The following is a 24,205-nucleotide window of genomic DNA, read 5'->3' on the forward strand; positions in this document are numbered from 1 at the left end:
AGATGCCTTACCTCTTACCTTCAACAGATCTAACTTCTATCTGATATCCAGGACTCCAGGTTTGAACTTTTCACCAGAAACAAAGATCGTGCAATGCAATTTAGTTAGACATCTCCACTGAAACCTGTATGAGTTACTGCTATGTAACAAATGACCACAAACCTAGCAGCTTTAAAACAACACCCGTTTATTATCTCACAGTTCTGTAGGTCAGTGAGCCACTTTGGAGGCATCTCCTCCAGCTCTAGTCAAGTTTTCAGATAATGGCAGCCTCAGCCAATATCTTAACTGTAATCCCATGAGAGACCAGAACCAAATACAGCCAGCTAAGCTGCTTCTGAATTCCTGACTCACAGAAACTGTGTGAGATAATAAGCATTTATTGATGTTTCTAGCCACAAAGTTTTGGAATGATTTGTTAAACAGCAGTATGTAACCACAATTATATAAATAAATATGTAGATATAGATATATAGAATCAGAGATATTCAACTTTAAAACTTTTAAGAAAAAAACTCCTAAAATAAAAGAATCACTGATGTTTATTAATAAAAAATCAATTAAGTAGAAAAATCATATTCCTTAAATGTACTATATTGATAATTTGAAAAAACAAATGGCATACAAATGAAAATAAATATTGTACCATGAAAGATCAATAACATTAAAAGTTCCTAGTTTGGCTTATTCAAAGACCAAAGAGGAGAGTGTAGGAGAGACAGCAAGAACCAAAACATTATAGCAAACAAGTACTAAAGAACTGCTAAAAAATAAATAAATGAAAACAAATTCATTCATTCAATTAATACTTATTATGTACCTTCTACCTGTGCTAACACTGTGGATGTAATAATAAGAAGAATAAGACAATCTCTGCCCACTTGGAATTTATTCTCCAATGAGAAAGACATACATTAACTAATCACACAAACAGTAAACCTGTAACGGTGACAAGTGCTACATAGAAGAACCACAGTACATGGTTCAGTTCTCCAGGAATACACAATTCTAAATATGTTAATTTAAACATAATAAAATAGGCTCAAAATATACAAAATAATAAAACTACAAGTAAATTTCTTAACAATATAATGGAGTATTTTAATAACCCTCTCTGAATTAGTATCAGGTCAGGTTGAGAAAAACAAAATCAGCAAAGATAAAGAAGAGTTGAACAACCCAAATTACAAGCTTAATTTAATGGCTGTAGGCAGAACACACAATCATTAGAGAATAATCATTCTTCTCATGCACGCACGGGACACTTACAAAAGTTGATCACATATTAATCCTTAAAACAAGTTTCAGGGACTTCCCTGGTGGCACAGTGGTTAAGACTACATGCTCCCAATGCAGGGGGCCTAGGTTTGATCCCTGGTCAGGGAACTAGATCCCACATGCATGCCACAACTAAGAGTTCATATGCCGCAACTAAGGAACTGGCGAGCTGCAACTAAGGAGCCCTTGAGCCACAACTAAGGAGACTGTCTGCCGCAACTAAGGAGCCCGCCTGCTGCAACTAAGACCTGGCGTTACCAATAGCGCCAATAAATATTTATTTATTTACCAAAATAAATAAATAAATATTTAAAAACAACAACAAGAAGTCTCAGAAAATTTCTGAGACTCAATATCACACAAAATTCTCTGACCAAAATGCAATTAGGTTAACAATCTAATTGAAATGTGAAAGGTAGGGCTTCCCTGGTGGCGCAGTGATTGAGAGTCCACCTGCCGATGCAGGGGACGTGGGTTCGTGCCCTGGTCCAGGAAGATCCCACATGCCGCGGAGCAGCTGGGCCCATAAGCCATGGCAGCTGAGCCTGCGTGTCCGGAGCCTGTGCTCCACAACGGGAGAGGCCACAACAGTGAGAGGCCAGCATACCGCAAAAAACAAAAAACAAAAAAATGTGAAAGGTAAATTTTTAATTAAATAATTTAGATATTCAAACATTCCAAAAAAACATAAGTTAAAGAAGTAATCATAATGGAAAAATTTAAATACTATTAGAACTAAATAAAAATGAAAATACTTTATCACAAAAAAGAATGCAGGAAGAAAAATTCGTAGCCTTACAAGCTCAGAATAAAAAGAAAAAAAACTGAAAATTAATTAATTAAATGTGTAATTTAAAAAGTTGAGGGGTGGTGATAAGAATCCCAGAAAAAACACAATTTAGAGGGAGATAGTAAGAAAATAACAAAAGTCATTGAGGTAGAAGACAAAGAAAACCAACAAAGAACCAAAACAAAAAGCACAGTTCTTTGAAAAGACTATAAAATACTCAAACCTTTGACCAGATCTTTTTAAAAGGAAGGGAAAGAGAAGACAAAGTTAATAATATTAGGAATGAAAAGGGTGGGTAGAACCACATATAAAACCAGATTTAAAGACAAGGAGAATACAGTGAAAATTTTTATGACAATAAATTTTCAAACTTAAAGAAAATGGGCAAATTCCTAAAAATATTCACCAAAACTACTTAGAAAGAAATAAAAAACCTGAATAGCCCTTTAATCATTAAAAAATTTATTTAATTGTTTCAATTTTCCCACAAGGAAAGTACCAAGATCAGACAATTTTTCAGGCAAGTTCTACCAAATTTTCAAGAAACAATTCTCATCCTATGCAAACAATTACAGAATATAAAAAAAGAGAAGATATTCCACAATTTACTTTACCAATTAATTCAAAATAGATCACACAAAAATTAACTCAAAATAGACCACAGACTAAATGTAAGACCTAAATATAAAACTCTAGAAGAAAACATAGCAAAAACTTGTGTCCTTGGCTAGACAAAAAATTCATAGAGGTGACACCAAAGTACAACCTTTAAAATAAAAAAAACTGATAGATTAGACTACAAAATTAAAAACTTCACAAGTTACCATTAAGAAAATGAGGAGAAACGCCACAGATAGGAAGAAAATAGCTTCAAATTATATATCTGATAAAGGACTTGTATCCAGAATATAAAATAACTCACAACTCAATAACAAGAAAACAAACAATTAAAAAATAGGCAAAAGATTTGAACAGATATTTCATTTAAAAAAACATAGAAATGGCTAATAAGTACATGAATAGGTGTTCATATCATTAGTCATTAGGAAAACACAAATTAAAACCACAATGAATACCACTAACACTCACTAGAACAGCTAAAATCAAAAGATAAACAATACTAAGTGTTGCTGAGGATGTGGAAAAACAAACCATCATGAATTGCTGGTGAGAATGTAAAATGTCACAACCACTTTGGAAAGCGGCCTGGCAGTTTCTTAGAAAGCTAAACATGCACCTAGCATATTATCTAGCCATTCCACTCCTAGGAATCTACGCAAGAGAAGTAAAAAACCTATGCCCACACAAAGACATGTTTGTGAATTTTCATAATAGCATTATTCCTGATAGATAAAAACTGTAAACAATCCAAGTACCAATCAACTGATAGTTGGATAAACAAAATGTGTTACAGCCATACCATGGAATACTATTAATACTACTCAACAATTAACAAGAACAAACTGCTAATACATGTTACAAAATGAATGAACCTCAAAAACATCATTCTAGGTGAAAAACACCAAACACAAAAGTGACATATTATTTGATTCCATTTATATGAAATGTTTTAGAAAAGGCAAATATGTAGACAAAAGGTAGATCAGTGGATGCCTAGGGCTGAGGATTGGAGTGAGGATTAACTATAATCGGGCATGAGGGAATGTTTTAGGATGATGGGACATGTTGTAAACCTGGATTGTGATGATTTACTATGAATTCACTAATATAATCAAATTACACAGTTACAGAGGTTGAATTTTAGAGTATTTAAATTGTACCTTAATAAAATTATTTTTGAGCAGAAGCAAGAAGAACTACAATTCTGCAGCCTGTGGAATGAAAACCACATTCATAGAAAGACAGACAAAATGAAAAAGCAGAGGACTTTGTACCAGATGAAGGAACAAGATAAAATGCCAGAAAAACAACTAAATGAAGAGGAGATAGGAGACCTTCCAGAAAAAGAATTCAGAATAATGATAGTGAAGATGATCCAAGATCCTGGAGAAAGAACAGAGGCAGGGCTTCCCTGCTGGCACAGTGGTTAAGAATCCGCCTGCCAATGCAGGGGACACAGGTTCGAGCCCTGGTCCAGGAAGATCCCACATGGCACGGAGCAACTAAGCATATGCGCCACAACTACTGAGCCTGCGCTCTGGAACCCACGAGCCACAACTACTGAAGCCCGCGTGCCTAGAGCCTGTGCTCTGCAACAAGAGAAGCCACTGCAATGAGAAGCCTGCACACCTCAATGAAGAGTAGACCCCACTCACAGGAACTAGAGAAAGCCTGCACACAGCAACAAAGACCCAAAAGAGACAAAAATAAGTAAACTAAATAAAATAAATTAAAAAAAAAAGAATGGAGGCAAAGATTGAGAAGATGCAAGAAATGTTTACCAAAAACCTAGAAGAATTAAAGGACAAACAAACAAGAGATGAACAATACAATAACTGAAATGAAAAATATACTAGAAGGAATCAATAGCAGAATAATGGAGGGAGAAGAACAGATAAGCGACCTGGAAGACAGAATGGTGGAATTCATTGCCACAGAACAGAATAAAGAAAAAAGAATGGAAAGAAATGAAGACAGCCTAAGAGACCTCTGGGACATTAAATGCAACAACATTCGCATTATAGGGGTCCCAGAAGGAGAAGAGACAGAGAAAGGACCCGAGAAACTATTTGAAGAGATTATAGTCGAAAATTTCCCTAACATGGGAAAGGAAATAGTCACTCAAGTCCAGGAAGCACAGAGAGCCCCAGGCAGGATAAACCCAAGGAGAAACACGCCTACACACATAGTAATCAAATTGGCAAACATTAAAGACAAAGAAAAAATATCAAAAGCAAAAAGGGAACAACAACAAATAACACACAAAGGAACTCCCATAAGATTAACAGCTGATTTCTCAGCAGAAACTCTACAAGCCAGAAGGGAGTAGCACGATATATTTAAAGAGATGAAAGGGAAGAAACTGCAATCAAGATTACTCTACCTGGCAAGGATCTCATTCAGATTCAATGGAGAAATCAAAAGCTTTACAGATAAGCAAAAGCTAAGAGAATTCAGCACCACCAAACCAGCTCTACAACAAATGCTAAAGGAACTTCTCTATGTGGGAAACACAAGACAAAAAAAGGACCTACAAAAACAAAAACAAAACAATTAAGAAAATGGTCATAGGAACATATATATTGATAATTACCTTAAACGTGAACGGATTAAATGCTCCAACCAAAAGACACAGCCTCGCTAAATGGATACAAAAAAACAAGACCTATATATATGCTGTCTACAAGAGACCCACTTCAGACCTAGGGACACATACAGACTGAAAGTGAGGGGATGGAAAAAGATATTCCATGCAAATGGAAATCAAAAGAAAGCAGGAATAGCAATACTCATATCACATAAAATAGACTTTAAAATAAAGAATGTTATAAGAGACAAGGAAGGACATGACATAATGATCAAGGGATCAATCTGAGAAGAGGATATAACAATTATTAATATATATGCACCCCACATTGGAAGGAACTCAATACATAAGGCAACTGCTAACAGCTATAAAAGAGGAAATTAACAGTAACACAACAATAGTGGGGGACTTTAACACCTCACTTACACCAATGGACAGATCATCCAGACAGAAAATTAATAAGGAAACGCAATCTTTAAATGACACAATAGACCAGATAGATTTAATTGATTTTCTTTTTTTTTTATGGAGCATTTTCATTTATTAAACATTTGTTAAAGTATAACATACAACATATAGAAAGTGCAAAAATCATAATAGAGTTAAATAAATTTTCACAAACTGAACCCAGTCAACTGACATCAAGAGAATGTCACTGATTTCTTCTATTAATGACCACTCTCTCCTCTAATAACCATTATCTTGATGAATATGAAGTATTTTTTTCAGATTTTATTTTATTTTTTTGATTCCCAAAGTAAAGACATTGATAAAGCAAATACAATCTGCAATAATAAATACATCTATAAATACATCTACAAATACATTACATTATTGTATAATTTAGACTGTAAATATGGTCTATTTTTACTTCTCTCCCATAGAATACACTTGATCACACTTTTTTTTATACAGCAGGTTCGTATTAGTCATCAATTTTTTTTTTTTTTGCAGAACGCGGGACCCTCACTGTTGTGGCCTCTCCCATTGCGGAGCACAGGCTCTGGACGCGCAGGCTCAGCAGCCATGGCTCAGTGGCCCAGCCGCTCCATGGCATGTGGGATCCTCCCAGACCGGGGCACGAACCCGCGTCCCCTGCATCGGCAGGCGGACTCTCAACCACTGCGCCACCAGGGAAGCCCTAGTCATCAATTTTATACACATCAGTGTATACACGTCAATCCCAATCGCCCAATTCATCACACCACCACCACCACCCCACACCGCTTTCCCCCTCTTGGTGTCCATACGTTTGTTCCCTACATCTGTGTCTCAATTTCTGCCCTGCAAGCCAGTTCATCTGTTCCATTTTTCTAGGTTCCATATATATGCGTTAACATACGATATTTGTTTTTCGCTTTCTGACTTACTTCACTCTGTATGACAGTCTCTAGATCCATCCATGTCTCTACAAATGACCCAATTTTTTTCCTTTTATGGCTGAGTAATATTCCATTGTATATATGTACCACATCTTCTTTACCCATTCGGCTGTCAATGGGCATTTAGGTTGCTTCCATGACCTGGCTATTGTAAACAGTGCTGCAATGAACATTGGGGAGCATGTATGCTTTTGAATTGTGGTTTTCTCTGGGTATATGACCAGTAGTGGGATTGCTGGATCATATGGTAATTCTATTTTTACTTTTTTAAGGAACCTCCATACTGTTCTCCATAGTGGCTGTATCAGTTTACATTCCCACCAACAGTGCAAGAGGGTTCCCTTTTCTCCACGCCCTCTCCAGCATTTGTTGTTTGTAGATTTTCTGATGATGCCCATTCTAAACGGTGTGAGGTGATACCTCATTGTAGTTTTGTTTTGCATTTCTCTAATGATTAGTGATGTTGAGCAGCTTTTCATGTGCTTCTTGCCCACCTGTATGTCTTCTTTGGAGAAATGTCTATTTACGTCTTCTGCCCATTTTTGGATTGGGTTGTTTGTTTATTACTATCGAGCTGCATGAGCTGTTTATATTATTTTGGAGATTAATTCTTTGTCTGTTGATTCATTTGCAAAAATACATAAGTTGACCATAGGTGTGTGGGTTTAACTCCGGGCTTTCTATCCTGTTCCATTGATCTATGTTTCTGTTTTTGTGACAGTACAATATTGTCTTGATTACTGTAGCTATGTAGTATAGTCTGAAGTCAGGGAGTCCGATTCCTCCAGCTCCGTTTTCTTACCTCAAGACTACTTTGGCTATTCGGAGTCTTTTGTGTCTCCATACAGATTTTAAGATTTTTTGTTCTACTTCCATAAAAAATGCCATTGGTAATTTGATAGTGATTGCATTGAATCTGTAGATTGCTTTCAGTAGTCTAGTCATTTTCACAATATTGTTTTTTCCAACCAAGAACATGGTATCTCTCTCCATCTGTTGGTATCATCTTTCATTTCTTTGATCAGTGTCTTATAGTTTTCTGCATACAGGTCTTTTGTCTCCCTAGGTAGGTTTATTCCTAGGTATTTTATTCTTTCTGTTGCAGTGGTAAATGGGAGTGTTTCCTTAATTTCTCTTTCAGATTTTTCATCATTAGTGTATAGGAATGCAAGAGATTTCTGTGCATTAATTTTGTATCTTGAAACTTTACCAAATTCATTGATGAGCTACAGTAGTTTTCTGGTGGCATCTTTAGGATTCTCTATGTATAGTATCATGTCATCTGCAAACAGTGACAGTTTTACTTCTTCTTTTCCAGTTTGTATTTCTTTTTCTTCTCTGATTGCCGAGGCTAGGACTTCCAAAACTATGTTGAATAATAGTGGTGAGAGTGGACATCCTTGTCTTGTTCCTGATCTTAGAGGAAATGCTTTCAATTATTCACCATTAAGAATGATGTTTGCTGTGGGTTTCTCGTATATGGCCTTTATTATGTTGAGGTAAGTTCCCTCTATGCCTACTTTATGAAGAGTTTTTATAATAAATGGATGTTGAATTTTGTGGAAAGTTTTTGCTGCATCTATTGAGATGATCATATGGTTTTTATTCTTCAATTTGCTGATATGGTGTATCACATTGATTGATTTGTGTATACTGAAGAATCCTTGCATCCCTGGGATAAATCCCACTTGATCATGGTGTATGATCCTTTTAATATTGTAACTTCTCCTTTTTCATTTCTAATTCTATTGATTTGAGTCCTCTCCCTCTTTTTCTTGATGAGTCTGGCTAATGGTTTATCAATTTTTCTTATCTTCTAAAAGATAAGCAGCTTTTAGTTTTCTTGAACTAAAAGAACTAGCTTTTAGTTTTATTGATCTTTGCTATTGTTTTCTTTGTTTCTATTTCAGTTATTTCTGCTCTGATCTTTATGATTTCTTTCCTTCTGCTAACTTTGGGTTTTGTTTGTTCTTCTTTATCTAGTTCCTTTAGGTGTAAGGTTAGAATATTTATTTGAGATTTTTCTTGTTTCTTGAGGTAGGCCTGTATAGCTATAAACTTCCCTCTTAGAACTGCTTTTGCAGTACCTCATATGTTTGGGATTGTCATGTTTTCATTGCCATTTGTCTCTAGGTATTTTTTGATTTCCTCTTTGATTTCTTCAGTGATCTCTTGGTTATTTAGTAACGTAGTGTTTAGCCTCTATGTATTTTTGTTTTTTACGTTATTTCCCCGTAATTCATTTCTAATCTCATAGCATTGTGGTCAGAAAAGATGCTTGATATGATTTCAATTTTCTTAAATTTACTGAGGCTTGATTTGTGACCCAAGATGTGACCTATCCTGAAGAATGTTCCATGCGCACTTGAGAAGAAAGTGTAACTGCTGTTTTTGGATGGAATGTCCTATAAATATCAATTAAATCTATATTTCCTATAAATATCAATTAAATGTATCTGGTCTATTGTGTCATTTAAAGCTTCTGTTTCCTTATTTATTTTCATTTTAGATGACCTGTCCATTGGTGTGAGGTGTTAATGTCCCCCACTGTTATTGTGTTACTGTCGATTTCATCTTTTACAGCTGTTAGCAGTTGCCTTATGCATTGAGGTGCTCCTTTGTTGGGTGCATACATATTTATAATTGTTATATCTTCGTCTTGGATTGATCCCTTGAACATTATGTTGTGTCCTTCCTTGTCTCTTATAACATTCTTTATTTTAAAGTCTATTTTATCTGATATGAGTATTGCTATTTCTGCTTTCTTTTGATTTCCATTTGCATGGAATATCTTTTTCCATCCCCTCACTTTCAGTCTGTATGTGTCCCTAGGTCTGAAATGGGTCGCTTCTAGACAGCATATAGATGGGTCTTCTTTTAGTACCCATTCAACAAGCCTGTGTCCTTTGGTTGGAGCATTTAATCCATTCACGTTTAAGGTAATCATTGATATGTAAGTTCATATTACCATTTTCTTAATTATTTTGGGTTTGTTATTGTAGGTCCTTTTTTCTCTTGTGTTTCCCACTTAGAGAAGTTCCTTTAGCATTTGTTGTAGAGCTGGTTTGGTGGTGCTGAATTCTCTTAGCTTTTGCTTGTCTGTAAAGCTCTTGATTTCTCCATCAATTCTGAATGAGATCCTTGCCAGGTAGAGTAATCGTGGTTGTATGTTATTCCCTTTCATCACTTTAAGTATATCATTGCACCCCCTTCTGGCTTGTCAAGTTTCTGCTGAGAAATCAGCTGTTAACCTTATGGGAGTTACCTTGTATATTATTTGTCATTTTTCCCTTGCTGCTTTCAATAATTTTTCTTTGTCTTTATTATTTGCCAATTTGATTACTATGTGTCTCAGCGTGTTTCTCCTTGGGTTTATCCTGTATGGGACTCGTTGCACTTCCTGGACTTGGGTGGCTATTTTGCTCCCCATGTTAGGGAAGTTTTCGACTATAATCTCTTCAAAGATTTTCTCAGGTCCTTTCTCTCTCTCTTCTCCCTCTGGGACCCCTATAATGCGAATGTTGTTGAGTTTAATGTTGCCCCAGAGGTCTCTTAGGCTGTCTTCATTTCTTTCCATTCTTTTTTCTTTATTCTGTTCTGTGGCAGTGAATTCCACCATTCTGTCTTCCAAGTCACTTATCCCTTCTTCTGCCTCAGTTATTCTGCTATTGATTCCTTCTAGTGTACTTTTCATTTCAGTCATTGTATTGTTCATCTCTGTTTGTTTGTTCTTTAATTCTTTTAGGTCTTTGTTAAACATTTATTTCATCTTCTCGATCTTTGCCTCCATTGTCTTTCCGAGGTCCTGGATCATCTTCACTATCATTATTTTTAATTCTTTTTCTGGAAGGTTGTCTGTCTCCACTCTATTTAGTTGTTTTTTCTGGGGTTTTTGTCTTGTTCCTTCATCTGGTACATAGCCCTCTGCCTTTTCATCTTGTCTATCTTTCTGTGAATGTGGTTTTTGTTCCACAGGCTGCAGGATTGTAGTTCTTCTTGCTTCTGTTGTCTGCCCTCTGGTGGATGAGGCTATTTAAGAAGCTTGTGCAGGTTTCCTGATGGGAGGGACTGGTGGTGGGTAGAGCTGGGTGCTGCTCTGCTGGGCAGAGCTCAGTAAAACTTTAATCTGCTTTACTGCTGATGGGTGGGGCTGGGTTTCCCACCTGTTGGTTGTTTGGCCTGAGGCAAACCAAAACTGGAGCCTACCTGGGCTATTTGGTGGGGTTAATGGCAGACCCTGGGAGGGTTCATGCCAAGGAGTGCTTCCCAGAACTTCTGCTGCCAGTGCCCTTGTCCCTGCGGTGAGCCACAGCCACCTCCTGCCTCTGCAGGAAACCCTCCACACTAGCAGGTGGGTGTGGTTCAGTCTCCCCTGGGTTCACTGCTTCTTCCCCTGAGTCCCGATGGGCAAACTACTTTGTGTGGGCCCTCCAATAGTGGAGTTTCTGTTTCCCCCAGTGCTGTCGAAGTCTTGCAATCAAATCCCACTAGCCTTCAAAGTGTGATTCTCTAGAAATTCCTCCTCCTGTTGCCAGACCCCCAGGTTGGGAAGCCTGACGTGTGGCTCAGAACCTTCACTCCAGTGGGTGGACTTCCGTGGTATAATTATTCTCCAGTCTGTGAGTTGCCCACCCAGCAATTATGGGATTTCATTTTGTTCTGACTGCACCCCTCCTACCATCTCATTGTGGCTTCTCCTTTGTCTTTGGACGTGGGGTATCTTTTTTGGTGAGTTCCAGTGTCTTCCTGTCGATGATTGTCCAGCAGCTACCTGTGATTCTGGTGTTCTCACAAGAGGGAGTGAGAGCACGTCCTTCTACTCTGCTATCTTGGTTCAGACCTTTGATTTAATTGATATTTATAGGACATTCCATCCAAAAACAGCAGATTACACTTTCATCGCAAGTGCACACGGAACATTCTCTAGGAGTGATCACATCTTGGGTCACAAATCAAGCTTCAGTAAATTTAAGAAAATGGAAATCATATCAAGCATCTTTTCCGACCACAAAACTATGAGATTAGAAAGCAATTACAGGGAAAAAAAAAACATAAAAAACACAAACACATGGATAAAAAATGTTTTTTAACATTTTTTTATAAAAATAAAAAATACGTTACTAAGTAACCAAGAGATCACTGAAGAAATCAAAGACAAAACCAAAAAATACCTAGAGAAAAATGAAAACAAAAACACTATGATCCAAAACCTATGGGATGCAGCAAAAGCAGTTCTAAGACGTAAGTTTATAGCAATACAAGCTTACCTCAAGAAGCAAGAAAATCTCAAATAAACAATCTAACCTTACATGTAAAGGAACTAGATAAAGAAGAACAAACAAAACCCGAACTTAGTGGAAGGAAAGAAATCATAAAGATCAGAGCAGAAATAACTGAAATAGAAACAAAGAAAACAATAGCAAACATCAATAAAACTAAAAGCTGGTTCTTTGAGAAGATAAACAAAATTGATAAACCATTAGCCAGACTCATCAAGAAAAAGAGGGAGGGCTTCCCTGGTGGTGCAGTGGTTGAGAGTCTGCCTGCTGATGCAGGGGACGCGGGTTTGTGCCCCGGTCTGGGAAGATCCCACATGCCGTGGAGCGGCTGAGCCCGTGAGCCATGGCCGCTGAGCCTGCGCATCCGGAGCCTGTGCTCTGCAACGGGAGAGGCCACAACAGTGAGAGGCCCAGGTACCACAAAAAAAAAAAAAAACAAAAACAAAAAGAAAAAGAGGGAGAGGACTCAAATCAATAAAATTATAAATGAAAAAGGAGAAGTTACAAAAGACACCGCAGAAATACAAAGCATCCTAAGAAACTACTACAAGTAACTCTATGCCCATAAAATGGACAACCTGGAAGAAATGGACAAATTCTTAGAAAGGTATAACCTTCCAAGACTGAACCAGGAAGAAATAGAAAATATGAACAGACCAATCATAAGTAATGAAATTGAAACTGATTAAAAGATCTTCCAACAAACAAAGTCCAGAACCAGATGGCTTCACAGGTGAATTCTATCAAACATTTAGAGAAGAGCTAACATACATCCTTCTCAAACTCTTCCAAAAAATTGCAGAGGAAGGAACACTCCCCAACTCATTTTATGAGACCACCATCACCCTGATACCAAAAACAGACAAAGATATTACAAAAACAGAAAATTACAGACCAATATCACTGATGAATATAGATGCAATAATCCTCAACAAAATACTAGCAAACAGAATCCAACAACACATTAATAGGATCATACACCATGATGAAGTGGGATTTATCCCAGGGATGCAAGTATTCTTCAATATATGCAAATGAATCAATGTGATACACCGTAACAGGAAACTGAAGAATAAAAACCATATGGTCATCTCAATAGATGCAGAAAAAGCTTTCCACAAAATTCAACACCCATTTATGATAAAAACTCTCCAGGAAATGGACACAGAGGGAACCTACCGCAACATAATAAAGACCACATATGACAAACCCACAGCAAACATCATTCTCAGTAGTGAAAAACTGAAAGCATTTCCTCTGAGATCAGGAACAAGACAAGCATGTCCACTCTCGCCACTATTATTCAACATAGTTTTGGAAGTCCTAGCCACGGCAATCAGAGAAGAAAAAGAAATAAAAGGAATACAAATTAGAAAAGAAGAAGTAAAACTGTCACTGCTTGCAGATGACATGATACTATACCTAGAGAATCCTAAAGATGCCACCAGAAAACTACTAGAGCTCATCAATGCATCTGGTAAAGTTGCAGGATACAAAATTAATGCACAGAAATCTCTTGCATTCCTATACACTAACAACGAAAGACGAAACGAACGAAAGAAAGAGAAATTAAGGAAACACTCCCATTTACCACTGCAACAAAAAGAATAAAATACCTAGGAATAAACCTACCTAAGGAGTTAAAAGACCTGTACTCAGAAAACTATAAGACACTGATGAAAGAAATCAAAGATGACATAAACAGATGGAGAGATATTCCATGTTGTTGGATTAGAAGAATCAAACTTGTGAAAATGATGTACTACCCAAAGAAATCTACAGATTCAATGCAATCCCTATCAAATTACCAGTGGCATTTTTTACAGAACTAGAACAAAAAATCTAAAAATTTGTATGGAGACATAAAAGACCCCAAATAGCCAAAGCAGTCTTGATGGTAAAAAACAGAGCCGGAGGAATCAGACTTCCTGACTTCAGACATACTATAAAGCTACAGAAATCAAGACAACATGGTACTGGTGCAAAAACAAAAATACAGATCAATGAAACAGGATAGATAGCCCAGAGATAAACCTACGCACCTATGGTCAACTAATCTATGACAAAGAAGGCAAGGATATATAATGGAGAAAAGACAGTCTCATGTGGGGATTGTGGTGTGATGAATTAAGAGACTGGGATTGACATGTGTACACTGATGTGTATAAAATGGATGACTAATAAGAACCTGCTGTATAAAAAAATAAAATAAAATTATTTTTTTAAATAGCCGAATGATTTATAAAAAGATATTCCAGCTCATTAGTAATCAGGAAAATGAAAACTAAGATCACAAAGATGGGCTGAAACTGAGAAGTCAGATAATACCAAGGCAAGAAGACATGGAGCAAGAGGTATTCGTGCACATTGCTCATAGGAATGTAAGCAGGCACAACCACTCTGGAAAACAATTTGTCCTGATTCTGCAATGCTACCTATGTGCATACTCTATAATAACCAGCAAATCACTCCAAGGTAGATCCCCTAGACAGGAGCCAGCTAGTAAATATTTTAGGCTTTGCAAACCACGAGGTTTCTGTCACAACTAACGCAACTCTGCCTTGTATCTCAAAAACTGCCACAGACAAAATGTAAACCAATGAACATAGTTGTGTTACAATAAAACTTTATTTATAAAAAACAGGAAGCTGTCCAGATTTGACCACTGGGCAGTAGTTTGCCAACCTGTGCCCTAGAGAAACACCTGTACATGTGATCCAGGAGACATGTACAACAGTTTTCACAGGACTTGTTAGCAAACTGCTAATATTTGGAAACAACCCAAATGTTCACTCACAGGAGAAGGGATAAATAAACTGTGGCCATATTTTCAAAATGGAGTATGACACAGCAGTGAAAGTGAATTATACTCTTGCTACTTGCAACATGGATAAATCTTAGAAAATAATATTAAGTGGAAAAATCAATTCATAGAAGAGGTATGATATGATTTAATCACCAATATATTATGTAATAGAGCTCAAAAATAATCAAAACTAAATAAAATGCTACATTTCCTATGTATATGGGTGATAAAGGAAAACTATAGGTATTGGTAACCATTGGGGAAAAAAAGTACAGCAATGGTAGAATCACTATGCTGTACACCTGACACCAATATAATATTGTAAATCAACTATACTTCAATTAAAAAAAAAAAAAGAGGGCTTCCTTGGTGGCGCAGTGGTTGAGAGTCCGCCTGCTGATGCAGGGGACACAGGTTCGTGCCCCGGTCTGGGAAGATCCCACATGCCGCGGAGCAGCTGGGCCCGTGAGCCATGGCCGCTGAGCCTGCGCGTCCGGAGCCTGTGCTCTGCAACGGGAGAGGCCACAACAGTGAGAGGCCCGCGTACCGCAAAAAAAAAAAAAAGATAGCAATGGTGGAAATTCAGGATGGAAGTTACCTCTCAACAGAAAGCCAAAGATGGGATCAGGGAGGAGCCCACAGTTGGTTTCAATGATTTTGGTACTGTTCTGCGTTTTATATTGGGTCACAGGCTCATAAATGCTCATAACTTACACATGCAGAATGTATTTAATCTTGTATACATAAGATAGATATTAAATTTTTGTTTTTAATACAAGGTCAACAAATACTCCCTGTACTCAGCTGAAAAATCCCAAAAAGACTGCAGAGGCTACCTGGAGCTGAAACAGAAAGTAGAGAACTTGCCTCTAATAAGCAATCAGGGTATTCATATTCCATGTCAGCCAATCAGATGATGAAAAAACATCTAATGGCTTGTAACTATCTCTTGGATTTAGAAAGAATTGATAAAAGCTACATGAAAAAGTATTTACACTATTCCAAAACTTAAAAAATAAAAAAGTATTTGTTGGTTAATCTTCCTGAAGTTTTGCTATTTAAATAAGTAAGTTTATAACTGTGGATCACAATTACTATAAAACCTCTTTCTTTTTTTTTTTTAAATAAACCTATTTCAACAAAGGTCCAATTAGATCACAAAAAGATTATGTAAGATAGGATTCTGGCACCATCTGGTGGCAGTGCCCTGCAAGAGCACATTCTAATTTCTATTAAAGGTTAATTCACTCTTTCATTCATTTACCTACTATCCAATAGGCATCTACTAGGCATAGCACACACATATTTTAAAATCTTTCTTGGTGGGCTTCCCTGGTGGTGCAGTAGTTAAGAATCCGCCTGCCAATTCAGGGGACACAGGTTCGAGCCCTGGTCCGGGAAGATCCCATATGCCGCAAAGCAACTAAGCCCATGTGCCACAACTACTGCACCTGCACTCCAGAGCCCACGAGCCACAACTGCTCAGTCCAGGACCCACAACTACTGAGCCCGTGTGCCACAACTACTGAAGTCCACGTGCCTAGAGCCCGTGCTCTGCAACAAGAGAAGCCACTACAATGAGAAGCCCGTGCACCGCAAAGAAAAGTAGCTCCCACTTGCCACAACCAGAGAAAAGCCCACGCGCAGCAACGAAGACCCAATACAGCCAAACATAAAATAAATAAAAATTAAAAAATAAAAAACTTTATAAAATAAATCTTTCTTGGAAGACCGGAAATAAAATAATGTATACTACCTAAAACAGGTCCCCTATTTTCAAGGGAAAATACCTACAGTTAAATTTATGCCTATCAGAATATAAGCGTCTACTCTTGTTAAAAGTTTGTTTCAAGCATCTATTCCCCTAGAACTCTCAGGCAAGAAGTCCCTCAGAAGTGTACTGGTAAACATAGTCTATGGAGTCACCACATGAGAACCAGTAAGCACATGAATGCAGTTTTCAAGGAAAAGAACTGTTGTGGTTTTAAAATATCCTCAAATTCTTGACACTTCTTTCAAAAGGTAGAGTCTAATTTCCCTTTCCTTGAATGTGGGCTGGACTTAATTACCCGCTTCTAAAGAAGAGAAAGTGGCAGAAGTGATGGTGTATAACTTCCAAAGCTAAATCATCAAAGGAATAGCCATTTCCATCTTGCCTGAGGGAGTCAGACATCGTGTCACGAGGACACTCAAGCAACCTGTGGAGAGCCCTCTGGGGAGGAATCATGACCTCCGCCAACAACCAGCACCAACCTGCCCCCTCGCATCCTTCGCCAATATCACTGAGCTAAGCCACTCCCAAAGAAACGGAAATCAATGTTTATTGTTGTTTAAGCCACTTAGTTTGGGGGTAATTTGTTATGCAACAATATATAACTAATACAACAACCTATTACTTCCTAGAACCAAATTTTATCTTTAACAGGAAGTGAAAATAGCTCACTTCAGTTTAATACTATAATTTGCCCACATGTTAATAAAATTTCAAATTTTCCTTCCTAATATGCTAAGTAGTGATCCTTTTCTAATTCCCCCAAATTGTTTCATATTATTTCATAATATTCATCACTTTCTAATTCAAAGAAACAGCAACCCAAGCAGATTTCAGTCAGTCAGCAGGGATTTTTTTGGACCATCTTCCTTTTGATGTACTGTACTAGTGTTGTACTAGGGACTGAGTGGAGAACCATGCCCTCGAGGTACTTATAATTTAGATGAATATTCCCAAAATAATTTATGTTTTAATTAACCTTTTTCCCCTGGCTCTGAAGGTTCTAAGTCAATGGAAGAAGGTTTGGAAAGTTTCTTTTTTACCTCTGTGAGGGATCCACAAGCTACACCACCATGCAGGGCTTCATCTAAAGCAGAGAGGGTTGTAGATAAAAATGCTGATGATGGAGCAGCAGACCTCTGTGTCTTTATCTCATAAGCCTGAACAAAGAAGAGATTAAGTTATTTTCAACCTCAATATTTATTCAAAAACATAAGTCAACTCCAAACTCAAATTCTAGCAGTTGGAACCCCAATCCCCTTTTTTTTCTTCTACTATTTATTTATTCAACAACTATTTACTCTGTGCCAGGGACTGTGCTAGATCTGGGGGCTGTGATATAAAAGACAGAGCCCCTGCCCCACAGTACTTATAGCCAACTAGGGACTATGATATTAGGACTAGAAACTAAGCAATTACCATACACTTAAATAAGAGATACTGTGATAGGGCAAGTGGAGACCTGGAGAGAGTATACCCGATCTGGATTTTGTGATATAGGAAGGCTTCAAGGGAGATCTGGATGTCTGAGCTAAAACCTGAAATGACTGTTAGACAGGCAAAGGGAATGTGCATGTTCCTGGCAAAGAGACAAGAATGTACGAAGAAAGGTCAAGAAGCAAGCAAGAAAGGAAATGGAAACTCACAAAAACTACAAAAAACAAAAAGAGTTCATTTAGAACGCCAGAAAGAAGGTGCGAGGTCATGGTGTGTGGCAAGCAATGAGGCTGGAGAAATAAGCAGGGGCCTAATCAGGAAGAGCATTGCTGAAGTGTGGCGTGTAGGCTGAGAGCAACAGGGAGTGACACGGCCAAGCTACCATTTCAAACCGAGGTTGCTTTGCGAACAGCTTGAAGGTGGATGGGGTAGACTAAGAAATGGCCTTCCAAAAGACAGCCACATCAAATCCTTGGAACCTGTGAATATTACCTTATTTGGAAAAAGGGTCTTTGCAGATGTGGTTAACATGATTACAATGTGTAAGAACACTTGCCTCTCTGCAATCTCTAACATTAAAAATTACTACTGTTATATTAAGTTGCCCAAAACTGAAGTCAAGTCACAGAACTGAAATCTTTCATTCCTTCATTCATTCAAAAAATGTGAATTAATTGCCGACTGCATGCCATATACTATGATAAGCTCTGGGAATAGAGTGGTAACCCAAACAGAACTAGTCTCTACCCACCTAAAGTTTACAACTGAATAAGTCTAGGTCTCAAATCCAAGGCTCTTCTGCTCCTATGAGGACGTAGGAAGACCAGTATATTAATACGTATGAGCCATAAATGTGCCCACTCTTGTCTAATCTCACCTATTGAGTTTTTAGATCAGTTAAACCATGGATTGCCACAGTTGTCTAAAGGCTACATTCAGGCATATAAAATAAAATAGAATAAAGCTACAGTAAAAGGTGTGTGCCTTTCATCTGATTTAGAAATACCTAAATATTGCCTACAATCTATCAGGCAACATAGGTGGGCATAGGGACACTTTACAGACATGTAAAGGCAACATAATCTATTAACATTAAAGTACTTCCTTTGCAACTATAAGTGTGATTAGTAGAATAACAGATCTCGTGACTCAAAAAACTACTAAAATGAACTAACAGAACAAGACTTCAGAAATAATACTGTGTACATAAGCGAGACAAAGAGGGACACTACGATATGACACACCACCAGTTTTCTTCTACCTTGGAGGCTGCTTCTTAGACTCATCGTTGTCTAATCTGATCTTGAAATGTTGGCTGATTCGGGACTTGGTCTTGGGCACACTTACATTCTCACTATACATACCTTCTAGGCAATCTCTCACCCATTTTCACGGCTTTGACTACCATGTTCACACCGATGACTCCCCAATGCACGTTTCCAGTGCAGACCTCTACTTCAAGCTCAAAGTCCACATATTTAAATGTTTCACAAGCACCAAAAATTTGACAGGTACTCACAAATTCACAATCTGCCTCCCTCAAACCTGATCCTCTTCCAATATTCCTCATCTCAGGAAATGGTACCACCCAATCTTTCAAAGCAAAATCAAGGAATCATCTCAGGAAATGGTACCACCCAATCTTTCAAAGCAAAATCAAGGAATCATCTCAGGAAATGGTACCACCCAATCTTTCAAAGCAAAATCAAGGAATCATCTCTGACACTTTCCTGTACCTCACCACCACCCATAGCCAAATCATCTCCGAATCCTATTCATTCTACCTCCTAAGTATCTCTCACGATAACTGACATTATACCATCAGCATCAGTACCACACTAATAGTCCATGTCACAATCTGCCTGTAATACAGTCATAGATACCTAACTAGTCTTCACAAATATTTTCTTGTTCCTTTTCAATCACTTGTCTATGTTTAAAGACTGAGTTTTTAAAAACACATATTAGATTACTCCCTTTGATGACGTGTCATTGCTTTCAGAATAAAGTCCAAAATCCTTAACATGGTCTGCAGGCCCCAGTGACCTGACCCCTGCTTGCTTCTCCAACTTCATTTCTTGACACTCTCTTCCTTGCCACTACGTTCATTCACACTGGCCTGACTTTCTTACCATACAAGCACCATTCTCCTGCTCTTCTCAGGCGCTTTGCATTTCCCAGTCACAGTGCCTGCAAACTCTTCCCTGCTCCCTCCCTTCCCAACTCCGTTGTCCATCTCTCTCCTATTCATCCTTCAGGTTTGAGCTGAAGTATCACTTCCTTGAGGGAGCCCTTCTTTTTTTTTTTGTGGTACATGGGCCTCTCACTGTTGTGGCCTCTCCCGTTGCGGAGCACAGGCTCCGGACGCACAGGCTCAGTGGCCATGGCTCACGGGCCTAGCCGCTCTGCGGCATGTGGGATCTTCCTGGACCGGGGCATGAACCCATGTCCCCTGCATCGGCAGGTGGACTCTCAACCACTGCGTCACCAGGGAAGCCCGAGGGAGCCCTTCTTAAGGACCCCTAAACTAAGTAATGTCCCTGTTATTCAGTTTCTAAGCTCTTTGTACTTTTCTTTGATAGGACTCGTCATTACTACAATTAACTAACCATTTGTATAATTATTTGTTTACTGTCTGACTGTTCCCACTAGACTGTAAGCTACATGAGGGCAGGAACTTTATCAGTCATCTTCACTATAATATCCCCAGTACCTGACAGATCCATGGCTGGCACTCGATAAATATTGGTTGACGGAATAAATTACTGAATAAATAAATTAACAAAAAAAGCTTTGTGAGGGAATGAAGTAAGGCTAAGCCAATATTTAAGACAGGATTCAAATCTAAAGAATTTTACAAGAGTAATGTACAACGAAGAAGAAAGATGGCTCTTTGAACTGGCATTTGGAATTGTAGTGACATTGCAGCTGAAAGTGGTGATGGAAGTGGAGACTAAAGGTGAATTTCCTACCCACAATCTCCTACTTAATTATCTAACTAGGAATATGCCATAGATATTGACCAAATAGAATGACAGATGTCAAACCAAAATGTTCTCTTGGTGATTTACAACCTTCAAAATAGCGACAACTTGAACCTCGTCACAGAATCATAAGATACTAATTTAACTCTCTAACTTCTCCCATAAAATAAAGTGAGCGGTTCAAAGATACTACATCAACGACAAAGCTAAGACTACTGCCCATCTCTAACTCCCATTCTAATTCTCCTTCTGACTATTTTGCCTTTAAAGTATTTTCCTTAGATAATGAGCTAAATCTGAACAAAAGAAAATACTCAATTTGTTCATTGTTTTCAAAGTTTCAAATGACACAAATATTCCTTCCTTCCTCCTTCACAGAGTTAGACCCTACTTTATTGCTCGGTGGTTACCAAATTTCAATATAAGATAGTAAGGTAAGTAATTTATAACCCACATAAACAAATACATTTGCAAAACACTGGACAGACTTTTAGGCAACTCTTATTCTGGGAAAACAAGATATTTTCTACCATGCACTAAACCTACATTTTGAAAAGCTAAAGTCATGAGATAGAAAGTATGAAATAATAGTACAACTTGATGAGGGCTTATTACAAAACACTTTAACTCTTCTCAGGAGTGAGGATAAGTTTTCAAGTATTATTCATTCAATCAGTAAGAGAGTATAAGTCCAACAAGTGTACTTTATGATGCACAGTAAGTAATGATGATAAAAGTTAGCATTACAAAGACAGGAGCATTCTAAAATTAACAGTATATTATACTTTAACCATGAGGTTCACAAATCCTCCCCAAACCAACCAAAGAGAAAGATGACCTTTTGAAATATCAGTACCAGCTACAGAGAAAAGAAAATCATATTACCCTCTCATTCCCGTAATTAGGAACTGCCTTCCTATAATTAGGAGCTTATAAACTACATAAATTTCTTACATATATTCTCATTAGAGGACTAACTCTGTGCTGTGAGGGTTGGTATTTTTGAGGTGCTCATCTCATCACCCGAAAGATTTTAAATGAGACACAGAATCGTTTCAAAATAAAAATCAAATCATAATTCTAAAATATATACACACCGTTTGCATCCGTGGGGCACAGGCCCTGCTGACCACACACAAAAGTTCATGGACACCTTGATAACTAAGGCCAGTCATCCTCATAAGCTCCAGTGGGGTAAGACATAGAAAGTCCTAAAAAACATAAAGAAAATATTTAAAATATATATGTGCAACAAAGATACTAGAATTAAAAGGAAACTTTCAATTGACACTATCCATGTGTAAATAAAAGCAGAATTTATCGTAGATCAGGGACTTCGCTGGTGGTCCAGTGGTTAAGACTCCACGCTCCCAATGCAGGGGGCCTGGGTTCAATCCCTGGTCAGGGAACTAGATCCCACATGCCACAACTAAGAACCGGCACAGCCAAATAAATCCATAAGTATTTAAAAAAAAGTTTATTGTAGATCAAAGATTTATATGTTTCTTATAGTATTTTCCCCCTAAATAGCCCTTAACTAAAAGATATGATGATATAATCTTATCCTCTAATTATCCACCTTGGCATATACCAGAGGACACACCAAGTAACAACACATAGCAGCAGAATCCAACTCAGGTGTATGTTGGCGCTGCCCTTGTGCCTGAAAGAGTCTGGGCACAAACAGATGACCAGAAAGAGTCAGGCTGAAATGAGTTTCTTCAAATGACAATGAAAACACGATGACCCAAAATCTATGGGTTGCAGCAAAAGAAGTTCTAAGAGGGAAGTTCATAGCAATACAATCCTACCTCAAGAAACAAGAAAAATCTCAAATAAACAACCTAACCTTACACCTAAAGCAATTAGAGAAAGAAGAACAAAAAAACCCCAAAGTTAGCAGAAGGAAAGAAGTCATAAAGATCAGATCAGAAATAAATGAAAAACAAATGAAGGAAACAATAGCAAAGATCAATAAAACTAAAAGCTGGTTTTTTGAGAAGATAAACAAAATTGATTAGCCAGACTCATCAAGAAAAAAGAGGGAGAAGACTCAAATCAATAGAAATTAGAAATGAAAAAGGAAAAGTAACAACTGACACTGTAGAAATACAAAGGATCATGAGAGATTACTACAAGCAACTATATGCCAAAAAAATGGACAACCTGGAAGAAATGGACAAATTCTTAGAAAAGCACAACCTTCTGAGACTAAACCAGGAAGAAATAGAAAATATAAACAGACCAATCACAAGCACTGAAACTGAGACTGTGATTAAGAATCTTCCAACAAATAAAACCTCAGGACCAGACACCTTCACAGGCGAATTCTATCAAACATTTAGAGAAGAGCTAACAGCTATCCTTCTCAAACTCTTCCAAAATATAGCAGAGGTAAGAACACTCCCAAACTCATTCTACGAGGCCACCATCACCCTGATATCAAAACCAGACAAAGATGTCACAAAGAAAGAAAACTATAGGCCAATATCACTGATGAACATAGATGCAAAAATCCTCAACAAAATACTAGCAAACAGAATCCAACAGCACATTAAAAGGATCACAGGGCTTCCCTGGTGGCGCAGTGGTTGAGAATCTGCCTGCCAATGCAGGGGACACGGGTTCCAGCCCTGGTCTGGGGGAATCCCACATGCCGCGGAGCAACTGGGCCCGTGAGCCACAATTACTGAGCCTGCACATCTGGAGCCTGTGCTCCGCAGAGAACAAGAGAGGCAGCGATAGTGAGAGGCCTGCGCATCACGATGAAGAGTGGCCCCCGCATGCCATAACTAGAGAAAGCCCTCACACAGAAACAAAGACCCAACACAACCATAAATAAATAAATAAATTTAAAAAAATAAAAAATAAAAAAATAAAAGGATCATATACCATGATCAAGTGGGGTTTATCGCAGGAATGTAAGGATTCTTCAGTATACGCAAATCAATCAATGGGATACACCATTTTAACAAATTGAAGGAGAAAAACCATATGATCATCTCAATAGATGCAGAAGAAGCTTTCCACAAAATTCAACACCCATTTATGATAAAAACTCTCCAGAAAGTAGGCATAGAGGGAACTTACCTCAACATAATAAAGGCCATATATGACAAACACACAGCCAACATCGTCCTCAATGGTGAAAAACTGAAACCATTTCCACTAAGATCAGGAACAAGACAAGGTTGTCCACTCTCATCACTATTATTCAACATAGTTTTGGAAGTTTTAGCCACAGCAATCAGAGAAGAAAAAGAAATCAAA

The 24,205-nt window shown here is 37.8% G+C and overlaps 1 protein-coding gene across 1 annotated transcript in view; it reads right to left on the reverse strand.

Moving 5' to 3' along the window:
- The window catches only part of LOC112411020 (DNA repair protein RAD51 homolog 2), a gene marked incomplete at its 3' end in the record, with an annotated part of 54,122 nt that overhangs the window by 22,614 nt on the left and 7,303 nt on the right, over positions 1-24,205 (reverse strand). Inside the window, exons 3-4 of the mRNA XM_024761868.1 lie at positions 22,033-22,146; positions 17,558-17,674 (exon numbers count right to left, since the gene is read on the reverse strand). Coding sequence (XP_024617636.1) covers positions 17,558-17,674; positions 22,033-22,146 — 231 coding nt within the window. The remainder of the gene's footprint in view (positions 1-17,557; positions 17,675-22,032; positions 22,147-24,205) is intronic.

This window comes from Neophocaena asiaeorientalis, unplaced genomic scaffold (assembly GCF_003031525.2).
Source record: "Neophocaena asiaeorientalis asiaeorientalis breed wild unplaced genomic scaffold, Neophocaena_asiaeorientalis_V1.1 scaffold936, whole genome shotgun sequence".
NCBI classification, from domain to species: domain Eukaryota; kingdom Metazoa; phylum Chordata; class Mammalia; order Artiodactyla; family Phocoenidae; genus Neophocaena; species Neophocaena asiaeorientalis.